This window comes from Nicotiana tabacum, chromosome 16, assembly GCF_000715075.1.
Source record: "Nicotiana tabacum cultivar K326 chromosome 16, ASM71507v2, whole genome shotgun sequence".
NCBI lineage: Eukaryota > Viridiplantae > Streptophyta > Magnoliopsida > Solanales > Solanaceae > Nicotiana > Nicotiana tabacum.
Genome location: NC_134095.1, coordinates 146114153 through 146126439, shown reverse-complemented (window position 1 = coordinate 146126439; position 12287 = coordinate 146114153). Strand labels below are relative to the sequence as shown.

The following is a 12287-nucleotide window of genomic DNA, read 5'->3' as shown; positions in this document are numbered from 1 at the left end:
TCCTCTTCTTCCTTCAAATTAATGGCTTTTTGTGATTCTGACTGGGGGACTTGCCTAGATTCACGAAGATCTGTCAGTAACTTCTACATTTCACTTGGCTCTTCTCCAATTTCTTGTAAGTCGAAGAAACAAACCTCCATTTCTCTTAGATCCGCTGAAGCGGAATAACGATCCATGAGGCGAGTTGTGGCTGAACTAACCTGGTTAGTTCGTCTTTTCGAAGATCTTTCTGTCCCTATCTCTCTTCCAGTACCGATTCACTCCGTTAGCCAAGCCGCGATACACATCGCCAAAAACCCAGTATTCCATGAACGAACGAAACATGTCGAACTCGATAGTCATTTCGTGAGGCAACAGTTTCTTGCCGGTCTGATCTCCCTTTCTTATCTCCGCTCCTCCTCCCAAATCGCCGATCTCTTTACTAAATCTCTCACAGGACCTAATCATCACAATTTGTTAGGCAAGTTGGGGGTTCTTTCTTCCCCCTTTATCTTGAGAGGGGGTGTTGGTGATGATACAAAATTTAGCAAAGAAGAAGGTTTATCAATGGAGTTTAACAGAGAAGGTTTACCGATGAAGTTTTGACAGAGATTCTCGATACTTTCTATGTTTATGTCTGAAAGAGAATATTAGGTTTAATGCCAATGGACGGATGAGATTAAATCAATCAGTTGGCACAGTTTTTTGGACTTAATGGATCATCAGATTTGGGCCTGAACAACTTTCACTCGGTTGGGTTTTCTTAACAGCTTGGGCCCAAAATCAAAACAACTCTCTTTGGGCCTATTAAAAGGAAGCAGCAAACAGAAAATCATTTATCAATTTCTGTATATACAAATTAGTTTATTCTTTGATTTTATCCTTTAGTTTGTTACAAGACAACAACAACAACAACAACAACAACAACAACAACAATGACCCAGTATAATCCCGCTAGTGGGGTCTGGGGAGGGTAATATGTACGCAGACCTTACCCCTACCCCGAAGGGTAGAGAGGCTGTTTCCAGGAGACCCTCGGCTCAAAAAAGCAATAGGAGAAGATATATTAGTACCATAAAAATGCATAATAAAAATAACAACAATATATAAGAGATATGAAATACAGAAATACGAAATACGAAAATACGAAATAGATGGCTGGTATAGGTATAACTAGAAGGTAAAGCCCTGCATCAATAGACGACCAATGACCTTCCTAGTCTAACTCCTAACTGGATAGTCTCACTCTATTGTGCTGTAGAAATATTCACACTCTCCCCTAACCTACAACCTTAATGCTCGACCTCTATAATTCTCTATCAAGGGCCATGTCCTCAGTAATCCTAAGTCGCGTCATGTCCTGTCTGATCACCTCTCCCCAATACTTCTTAGGTCGTCCTCTACCTCTCCGCGTGCCCACTACAGCCAGTCGCTCACACCTCCTCACCGGTGCATCAGTGCTCCTCCTCTGAATGTGCCCGAACCATCTGAGTCTTACTTCCCGCATCTTGTCCTCCATGGGGGCCACACCCACCTTCTCTCGAATATCTTCATTCCTAATCTTATCCATCCTTGTATGCCCGCACATCCACCTCAACATCCTCATCTCTGCTACTTTCATCTTCTGGATGTGTGAGTTCTTTACCGGCCAACATTCAGTTCCATATAACATGGCAGGCCTAACCACTGCTTTATAAAACTTACCTTTTAGTAACGGTGGCACTTTCTTGTCACACAAGACTCCCGGCGCTAACCTCCACTTCATCCACCCCACCCCTATACGGTGTGTGACATCCTCGTCAATCTCCCCGATCCCCTGAATAACCGATCCAAGGTACTTGAAACTACCTCTCTTGGGAATGACTTGAGAGTCAAGCCTCACTTCAACTCCCGCTTCCGTCGGCTCAACTCCAAATTTGCACTCGAGGTATTCCGTCTTCGTCCTACTCAACTTGAAACCTTTAGACTCAAGAGCATGTCTCCAAATCTCTAGCATCTCGTTGACGCCGCCTCTTGTCTCGTCAATTAGAATAATGTCATCCGCAAATAGCATGCACCATGGAACCTCCCCTTGAATATGATGAATCAGTGCATCCATCACCAGAGCAAATAGGAATGAGCTGAGCGCAAACCCTTGGTGCAACCCCGTAATAACTGGAAAGTGTACAAGACAGCTAGTAGAAATTGTACAACTGGCTAGGTAGTTAGAAAATAGATTCCTTTTCAGTGTATTTATACAATTGGCTGTACATACGTTTGAATCATAAAAAAATATAGAGAAAATTCTCCTGAATTCTTCTTCAATTCTGTCGGGTGGGGGTGGGGTAAGGGGTGTACTTTCACACGTTGGACGGTTTGTGTAATGTGGATTTTTTGTTTGAGATTGCAAAATTTTTGAGGCCTTGAAAATACCCTGTAATCAAATCAGAATCAGAATCAATCCTGATTCCTATTCCCTATACCACATTTGTACCGTCCCACTTTCTCTTCCTCCTTTTTGCCTTTTGGCCTTTTCACTCTCCCTATCTTCTCCTTATTACTCTCTCTCTCTCTCACACACACACACAGAGTTTTCTTCTCAGCTTCTGATGCATCGACTAAGATTTCTATAGCTTCTAATGTTGTTTTCAATTCCCTTTGGTTTGAGCAAAACTAGTATTAGCTTTTGCAATCTGAGTTTTGGATTCATGTTTACTAGCACTTCGCTGTATAATTCAGCAACTGTTAATTATAGCTCCAAAGTCTTCTGGTTCTTTTGTAATTAATGGTTTTTGAATCAATTTCCGCTATTACGCCTGATTTCTCTCGCAATTCACTATTCGCAACAACAAGGAAGAGAAGGGGTTTGAGGAAATTGGGCTCAAATTTGGATTTCAATTGGGTTTCTACTAAATGGGCAATTCGACCTTGTTGTGTGAATGGTGGTGGAAACCACCATAATTTTGATGTACATATTACAAATAGTATTGCCACAAGAGGAGCTCGAAATATTCTAATTAAGAGGTTTTCTGATGAATTAGAACCTTCTACAAGTGTCTCTGATGAATTAGAAGCTTCTACTAGTCGTTCTAGTAGTAACAATTTTGCTAGTTTTCAAGAAGACCCTTTTGTAGATAAGTTAAGGACTCAATTAGGGGTGATGCATCCATTACCTTCACCTCCAATTAATCGAGGCGTTTTCGGGCTTTTTGCTTTGTTTTTCTTTGTTGGTGTTGTTTTTGATAAGGTTTGGACTTCAAGAAAAAGTAGTTCTAAGGGAGGGGGGAATGGAGGGAACCCCGAGGGGATGTGGCCGCGGGTCCCAATGAATCTTTCGTCATTGTTAGAGAAGGATTTGCAAAGGAAAGAATCAGTGGAGTGGGTAAATATGGTGTTAGGGAAGTTGTGGAAGGTCTATAGAGGCGGCATTGAGAATTGGATCATCGGTTTGCTTCAGCCTGTTATTGATAATTTGAAGAAGCCTGATTATGTAGAGAGAGTTGAGATTAAGCAATTTTCGCTCGGGGATGAGCCTCTTTCTGTTAGGAGCGTCGAGCGCAGAACTTCTCGTCGAGTCAATGATTTGCAGTGAGTAACATTTCTTGCAAAGCTCTTTGCTTGTTTGATATAGAAAAAACTCTCCTAACTGTAAAAGGAAAAAAGGTTGAATTTAAAATTAGAAAAGCTCTTTACTTGTTTGATTTCCTTGGTTGAAAGAAAGCCTTTAAGTTGCTATATTCTCCTTAGCCTGCATTCTTCAGTTGTGACGAGGTCTAGAATCAAAAGAGAATTATACACACAACATTCTATTAGAGTATTAGAGAAAGCTCTTTCCTTGTGAAATTATTTCGGTTGAAAGCTATCGAGTTGATATTTTCTCCTTAGCTTTCGGTCCTTATTTATCCTTATCTTTCGTTCCTTATTTCAGTTGACGTCCAGAATCAGAAGGAAAATATAGGTACATCATTTAATTAGGAGGAGAATGTTTTCTTTCGATATAGTGGTGCTTTCACTCTATTGAAGAAACAACTAAACTAGGTGAGAGTGATGAAAAAAAGAAAAAAAAAAATTAGACTAGCTCCTTGAGAAATTTGAATCTGATAATTACGACCTGTCTTTTCCTCGATAAAGTTTGTAGTGGAGCTATACATTAGTTACCTCCATTCTGTGCCAAGGTAGTTTCGGATTTACAAATTGAAGGATAATGTTATGAAACTTCATAGAACATTGTTTGCTATCAATATACTTAAGCATCCTCTTGACCCAGAAAATCCTGATTCTGAACCAGGGAAGTATTTTTTTTGGGACATCTCCAACCAAATTTTGGCTCTCCTCATATGCTCTGTCTCATTTTACTACCGATTATTCAACTCAACTCCATAAATTTTGGTTCATTATTTGAAATCAGAACATGTGTATAGCTATGACCTTCTCTACTTTTCTCTGTGCTACAAAGTTCTCTAGCTCCAATCAAAGTGACATGATAAAAATACAACTCCTTACCTTTTTTGTTATGTGAAAGTTCATTAAATGTATCAACTGATTTGTGCATTGTTTAATGCTGCCTAGGTATCAGATAGGTCTCCGATACACTGGTGGTGCTCGTATGCTTTTAATGCTGTCACTAAAATTTGGAGTTATCCCCATTGTTGTACCAGTCGGTGTTCGGAACTTTGACATTGATGGTGAACTCTGGGTCAAGTTACGATTAATACAAACAGAGCCTTGGGTTGGAGCGGTTTCTTGGGCTTTTGTTTCCCTTCCGAAGATAAAGCTTGACTTGTCACCATTCCGTTTGTTCAACCTAATGGGTATGTGAAATTCAATCGTTAGGGCTATTATCTGTGAGATGAATCATGTGACAGATAAGAATCTTGGTGTTTAATGCCAGAAGAAAATATAGAGATATTCTAGTGTTTTCCTATTAATTTTATTCTTTTAATATTGGACTAAGATGAATTTAGATGGTTTGACATGGACAGTGAATATAATCAACTCTAACTTGCTTGGGATTGAGTCATAGTTGTTGTTATTGCATGCCCAAATGATTTAGATATTAAATAGTGTTTTAAAGCAGATATATTCAAGATTTTACCTATAAAAGTTTCACCATTTTTTTTATTTTTTTTTAAAGTGTAACAAAAGTTTCACCATTCTTTTGTGTTTAATTTGTTTCTTTTGAAACCTCTTTGACTTTCTTTTTGTTAGCGCTCAATTCTTAGAGAAGAGTGAGCCATTCAGTGACTTATGGAGTGGAAAAAGTGTTTAGATTGTGAGTTTAATCATGGGTTTCAAATTTTTATTGTTGGAACATATTCTTTAAGACTTATGGATGAACTCCATAGAGTTAATTCGTATGGAGTACTGTAATGTAATTTTAGGAACTTCATACGAGTCTTTAGCACCGATTAGGTATACTTTTGAAGATTATGAAACATATTTGCATTCTTCTTTTCTAGTTTTCTTTCTTGCTCTGCATAATCATCTCTATGGACTCATCTCCCTAACTAGCATTCTTCTGCCATAAAACCTGATTTTTTTATTAGTGAAAACCAGCTCTTTTTTGTTGAGTTGCTGTGAAGTGAGATCTCCAATATGTAGTTACCAAATGTTGATTACTTACTGAGGCCGAGTTGTCATCATTAATTGCCCATTGTTTATTTTTCTTTTCACGGATCTAAAATGGGATAACGATACCAAAAATAATTTTATAAACTAGGCGAGTGACTTTATTGATGTGGCCAGTATGAGGATATTCACATATTTATGTTTTTTTCTTGCATGTATTTGGGCAACACCAGCAATTCCTGTTCTATCAATGTAAGTAGTATTTTATCCATCATCTTCTGTTGTGTTTTTATTACACATGCGTATTCTGTTTCAGTTTGTTTATCCCAATTGCCAGCTCATTGAAGAGTCCTTTTTTTTTGGTGGGGATAAGTCAGCTCATTGAAGAATGCTTTCCACGACCGCTTTTACCCCTAAGACCTTATGCAGTCACATATGCTTCTTTCAGTTTTACAATTAAAAAAACCATTTGCATTTCAAGTTATAGGTCATGTTCAGTTGTCATCAATCATGTATGACTCTCTTGAGAATCTGCCACATTATCTTTATTCCAAGGAAGCCCTCGGCCTCTATCTTTCTGTCTTTCTCTCATGCTTCCCATTTATCCTCTCTGATTCTTTTGGAAATCTCTGGTCATTTGAAATGGTCTATGGTAATGACTAATGGTTGCATTTGGTGCTTTAGCACGGATCTTCTTTATATTTAATTCTAGGCCTAGATAGTTCTAGCATCATATTCATTCTTGATTTCTTGCCCGTCTTGTTTTCAATTTACAATATTCTATGGAACTATCTCATTTTCCACTGCAGCAGTGAGTGTGAGTTCTTATTTCTTCTATGGATATTTCAGGTTTTTGAAGAAACTTCTTACTGAGGATTTACCTCGTCTTTTCGTCCGACCGAAAAAAATTGTTTTGGATTTTCAGAAAGGGAAGGCAGTTGGCCCTGTTCCAAATGATGTTAAGTCTGGTCAAAATGAAGTGAAGGCTGGAGAAATGCAAGAAGGAAACAGGGACTTTGCTGGAGAACTATCAGTGACTCTTGTTGATGCAAGGAAACTTTCTTATATCATCTATGGTATGAATTTGTTCATCTATCATCAGTGGCATCAATCTTTCCTAGTTCTGATTTTTGCTTCTTTGTAACACTAAAAACTTGTCAATTCGTTTCTTCATATTCTTTTAATAGTAAGAAAATGCTGTGTACATATTCTAATCTGGTGAAAGAAAAAAGAAAAAAGGGTATTTGTTTGAAAATCAGTCGAAGATCCTAAATAATGTGACTTCCATTGCATGAACAACTACTTTAAGTGAATATAAAAGCCATCCATTTGGGGACTCATAGTTGGTGCTGTAATCATAGTGAACCAGTGGAAGCATAATTTATCATTCTTCTTTCAAATAGAATAATTACAGGATGAAATCACTGATTAAGAAAACAGTACCAAATGAATCACATTGTAAAGAAGGAAATGTGAAGACTTTTGACTATGCTCACCGACAAATATAAAATAATTTCGTAGCTAAAGTTTGGTAGAAATGAGTGATTCCATTAAATTACTGTCGCCCCCACCTCTTCCCTTTTGTCTTTTCTTTTAAGTGCCAACCACGGCTTGGGTGCACATATATAACCTTTGTCTCAAGTTTATCAGAAAGTATGTTCTTTATGTGATTCAATGACATTGGCCACCACCAAGAAACAGCGACTTCATTGATGTCCATGCCTGGATTCAGATGCTAGGTACTTATCAAAAAAATAAAAACAAAAACTTTTGTTTCCAGATGCTAGGTTAGCACATGGAGAGCCTTGCACATAAGATGTTTAGATCAGGTTATCACATAAGGGTTTTGTAGGCCTCATTTCTTTCATGAATACTACTTGTTTTCTGTAAATGTAATTTCCTCTTCTATTTTTCCATGTCTCTCTTTGTGAAATTCTCCTGGACTCTGTCATTCAGGCAAAACTGATCCATATGTTATTCTAAGACTTGGAGATCAAGTAATACGCAGCAAAAGAAACAGTCAAACTACTGTAATTGGACCTCCTGGAGAGCCTATATGGAATCAGGTGATTTAAATTTAGATCTGTTGGCCTGATATAGTGGTAGGATTTATTTGTCGGTCGGCTTGCTTAATCTTTTGCTGTAACTCATACATCTGTTGCCCATTTTTTCTTTGTTCTTTGGCAGGATTTTCACATGTTTGTCACAAACCCCAGGAAACAAAAGCTATATATAGAAGCAAAGGATTCCCTTGGATTTACAGATTTTACTATTGGGGCAGGAGAGGTAAACATCCTGTACATGCAAATATTATCTGTTGTCTTTGTTGCTCAAAGGTGATCCATCTAATTTCTTGTTTTCTGGGGCGAAGAGCTAAAGATGATTCTTGCAATGAAACAAATATGCTTAGAAGGTGTAATTCTTCTTTACTAGATTGTATGAGGATTGCGTTCTCTGTTTTGTTTTTCTTTACTAAGTTCAGATATGAGTCAAGTATCAGCGAAGTTACAAACTTCTGCTTGGAACTTATTAAAACTTTGTGGATACTGCTAGACTTTGAAATAATTTTGTGCTTAGTGCTATCTTTGAAATCTGCAATATTAGGTGAGAATGGGTCAAAATTAGTGGTAGAGGTTTTTGTGATTTATAGAATAAAAAAGAGGGTAACTTACAATTTTTAGAAAGGTATCCTGCTGATGACTGCTATTTCTAGGTTGATCTGGGATCTCTTGAAGATACTGTACCGACAGACATAATTGTGGTCATCAGAGGCTGGGGACTACTGGGACCAAGGCCTGTAGGAGAGGTCTTACTCCGACTGACATATAAAGCTTATGTCGAAGATGAAGAAGATGAAAGGATTGAAGCAAGGTCCTTGGATTTGGATGCTTCAGATGATGAATTATCCGACTTTGATGAACGAGATGCTGCTGTATATGAGCAGCGTGGAAAGACTGTGTCTAGTGGAACAGATAAAGAATCATTTGTGGATTTATTAGCAGCGTTAATTGTCAGTGAGGAATTCCAAGGGATCGTGGCATCTGAAACAGGCAATATTAAAACTGTAGATGATTTTAAAACTAGAGTGTCAGCATCAAGACAACGTACTCCTGCTAAACCTGTACAACAAAATTCTGATACCCCTGAAAATTTCGGAGGTAAATTGCATTGAATTGCTCTGGATAGTTCAAATTTCAATTTTATTTTCTCCTAGGAAATGCTTAAGAGTTCTTCTCATTTCTTGCTTGTCTCATTTAACACCTCTTATTTGCAGAATTGGCCCTATTTTGGCTTGCGGTTATCACAAGTATCTCAGTTCTAATTGCTCTCAATGTCAGTGGTTCTAGCATTTTCAATCCCTGATATATGAAACAAAATAAAATTGATACCACCTAGTAAAGAATACAATATAGAGCTTCTGCTGGGTGATTCTGTCAAAACCACACAGTTGTCCCCACTCTGGGATTGCCCGAACGGAAACTTTATCATAGTTCGTGCCTTTTGTCATTCTTCCATTCGAGGTATGTTGGTCTTCTGATTCTATACCTTAACTCACTATTCCACATGCATTTGTCACTTAAACTCATTTCTCTACCTCTTGCAGTATATGTTGTCGGCCTTTTGGCTAAGAACTTTAGTATCTGCTCTTTACCAGTTTCTCTGCAACTAATTAGCAACCAATGACAAATATAGGAGAAGGTGAATTTGAAATTCCAGCGGGTGGTTTACGTAGTGTAATTTATATCATGGTGCCACTGAAAGAGTATGTTTGTTGGGTAGCCTAGAGGCTCTTAAACAAGTAATTACCGAATGAACTTTGAACTTAATGTGCTAACATTTAACATAAAAAATTAGCATGACAACTACAATGTTAATCTTGAATATTGACAATATGAGCGTACAATTTGATCTAATTTCAGATTGAAAAATACCAACATATTTCTTATTTCCTTGTATAAATTAGCAGATTTACCATTGTTTCTTGGTGTTTCAGTTTCAAAATTTTATCACTTCGATAGTTATTTATATCCTTGAAGAATATAGTATGACTTAACAATTGGTGGATAACACAAAACATGGATTTGCATATGACAGATTCATATCCACGAGGAATTCTTCTAGGAAAATAGGGATTTTAACACTGGAAAAAATATATTCATTCAGGATAATTATTTTCATGAAAACATAACTTGGTTTACTTTTGTTGTCTTAAGTTGTGTTTCTTTAATTCCTGAGCTCTGAACTAAATTTGCTTATTCTTTTGTTTGCTGTGGCAGGCTGGGCAACCGATTCCTCCATTTTCTGTCTACTGTTGTACACTAACATTTTAACAAGATCAAATACTCAAACCCTCTCCCCCCTACAACCTCCAAAAGCAAATGAAGAGGATCCCCAAACACATAAAAGAGAACATTCAAATATATTTTTTTTTACAATGAGGTATATATTCTTGTTAGCGGCAAATTTTGGCCATCCCCTTCTTCTAGGTATTTGTTTCATCTGGTAAAATTTCTCTCCTCTCTCTCTGTCTCTGTGTGTGTGTGTGTGTTGCAGAGTTGGATTCAGCCACTGAACTTTGACTTTAATGTGATTTAAGTTATTTTAGCCGTGGTTCACCATGTGTCGTGAACTGCCCAACTTTAGTGGCCTGATGTTTTCTCTTTACAAGAGATTCAATCTAAGAGTCTACTATGCCATTGAAACTAGTGAAAATAGTTATAATTCTGTCCTCTTCAGCCTAACCTTTCTTTCTCTTCATTCTTAAAGTGGTAAGAGGACAACCGTATTATGATATGACGATACTGTCAATGTTGCATGTGGTAGAGTATTTTGACTAGAACGAAACTAAAGATCAAGCAAGTATTGTTGGCTACTTGCCAAGTTGAGAAACAAAGTATTCAAGTGTACACTTTATTTGTTAGAAAAAAAGCTTTAAATACATCGATTTTCAGCTGCTTATGGGGGAGTTGGCAGAGAAGGAAATGAGCAATTCTTAGTTTCAGAAGATTAACTTTATTTCTGGATGACTCTCTTTCTATTCTAAAGTTGTAATATTAGTATTGTCCTATTTTCTTATCTGTGATTCTCTATTTAAGCCTACTACTTATATATCGTAGTATGTCCCTCTATGTGTTAAAGTTTGTTTCTTTCGACAATTGCCGCATGAACTTTGATAAGTTATTATAATGGTATTCGTATTTTCAATTGGTGCTTGATCAGAAATTGACCTATATATGTTGGAAGGTCAGATTTTGAGTGATAAATATTTTCATATCTATCTATTTTATTTCTTAATATATTTTTTATTAATCCTTGCATTCGAAAGAATCACAGGATAATACCAACACAAAGAGTGACATGATGGAGAGTTTGTATTGACTATAGACGACTTAATGATGCTACAAGAAAAGATTATTTTCCTTTGCCCTTTACTGATCAAATGCTAGAAAGAATAGCATGATATGGTTTGTATTGTTTTCTTGATGGATACTCAGGATACAATCAGATACCAACTGCTCCAGAAGACTAAGACATAACTACTTTCAACATTGCCCTTGCTACATTTCAACATTGCATGACAGCTATCTTTTCTCAAAATTTTCTTGAATTTTTATGGATGATTTCACTCTTTTCGAAAAATCATTTAAATATTGCATTTATCACTTAAGCCTAGTACTCAAAAGAGGCAAGGAAACTAACTTGGTTTTGAATTGGGAAAAATGTTATTTTATGGTACAAGAGGGAATTGTGCTTGAACAGTGCTAAGGGAATAGAAGTTAATAAAGCAAAAATCAGCATCATATCAGGATTACCCCCTCCCACAAAAGGTAAGAGGTATTAGAAGTATCTTAAGACATGCTGATTTTTATAGAAGGTTCATAAAAGATTTTTCAAAAATTTCAAACCTCCAACTAACCTACTCATGAAAGATGCCAGGTTTGATTTTTCAGATGAGTGCAAGAAAGCTTTCGAAATCCTCAAAGAGAAATTAGCTAACACGCCCACTGTAGTCACCCCTGACTGGAGTCAACCTTTTGAAATAATGTATGACGCGAGTGATATAGCGGTGGGAGCCGTTTTAGAACAAAAGAGGGATAAGTTTTTTAGACTAATATACTACGCTAGTGGAACTCTCAATGAAGCTCAATTGAATTATGCTACCACTGAGAAAGAACTATTGGCGGTAATATTTGCCTTTGATAAATTTTGATCTTACCTCATCGAAACTAAGGTCACAGTATACACTGACCATGCGGTAGTAAAATACCTCTTAGCAAAAAAAAAGAAGCTAAACCTCGATTGCTAACGTGAATATTATTTTTACAAGAATTTGACCTTGAAATTAAAGATCGAAAAGGTTCTGAAAATCAAGTGATAGTTCACTTATCAAGACTGGAAAATCCGCCTTTAGAATGTACTGATATCAGGGAAGAACTCCTTGATGATCAAATCTGCTTAATTGCAACAGTAGTTGATCAACCCCCATGGTTTACCGACATTGCCAATTACTTGGTCGGCAACTGGATATCTCAAGGATTCTCCTACCAAAGAAAAAGCTTTTAGCATAAGCTAAATATTATTTTTGGTATGTTCCTTGTTCAATATTGTGCAGATAGTCTTATTAGAAGACGTGTCCTTGAAATAGAAATGAATAATATTTTGCACCATTATTATGATGCTGCGGCCGGTGGCCATTATGCAGCTAACAAGACTGCCTCCAAAGTGTTGGAAGCAGGATTCTTTTGGCCTACCATTTTCAA

General features: G+C 37.0%; 1 protein-coding gene across 1 annotated transcript; it reads left to right on the top strand.

Annotated features, from left to right (window-relative positions):
* Window positions 1–2396: 2396 nt before the first annotated feature.
* On the top strand, window positions 2397–10035 carry LOC107808350 (tricalbin-1). The gene is made up of 9 exons (XM_016632861.2): window positions 2397–3546; window positions 4528–4769; window positions 5760–5778; window positions 6376–6602; window positions 7483–7592; window positions 7714–7812; window positions 8240–8684; window positions 8801–9047; window positions 9804–10035. Exons 1-8 carry the CDS (start codon window positions 2744–2746, stop codon window positions 8887–8889), a joined length of 2034 nt encoding a protein of 677 aa, XP_016488347.1. The 5' UTR covers window positions 2397–2743; the 3' UTR covers window positions 8890–9047; window positions 9804–10035.
* The last annotated feature ends 2252 nt before the right edge of the window (window positions 10036–12287 follow it).

What these genes read in the sequence shown, in the direction of transcription:
- LOC107808350 (XM_016632861.2), top strand. Translation starts at nt 2,744, where the DNA reads ATGGTTTTTGAATCAATTTCCGCTATTACGCCTGATTTCTCTCGCAAT. An exon ending in CGTCGAGTCAATGATTTGCA is followed by an intron (nt 3,547 to 4,527) that starts GTGAGTAACATT and finishes AATGCTGCCTAG; the next exon opens with GTATCAGATAGGTCTCCGAT. An exon ending in TTACTATTGGGGCAGGAGAG is followed by an intron (nt 7,813 to 8,239) that starts GTAAACATCCTG and finishes TGCTATTTCTAG; the next exon opens with GTTGATCTGGGATCTCTTGA.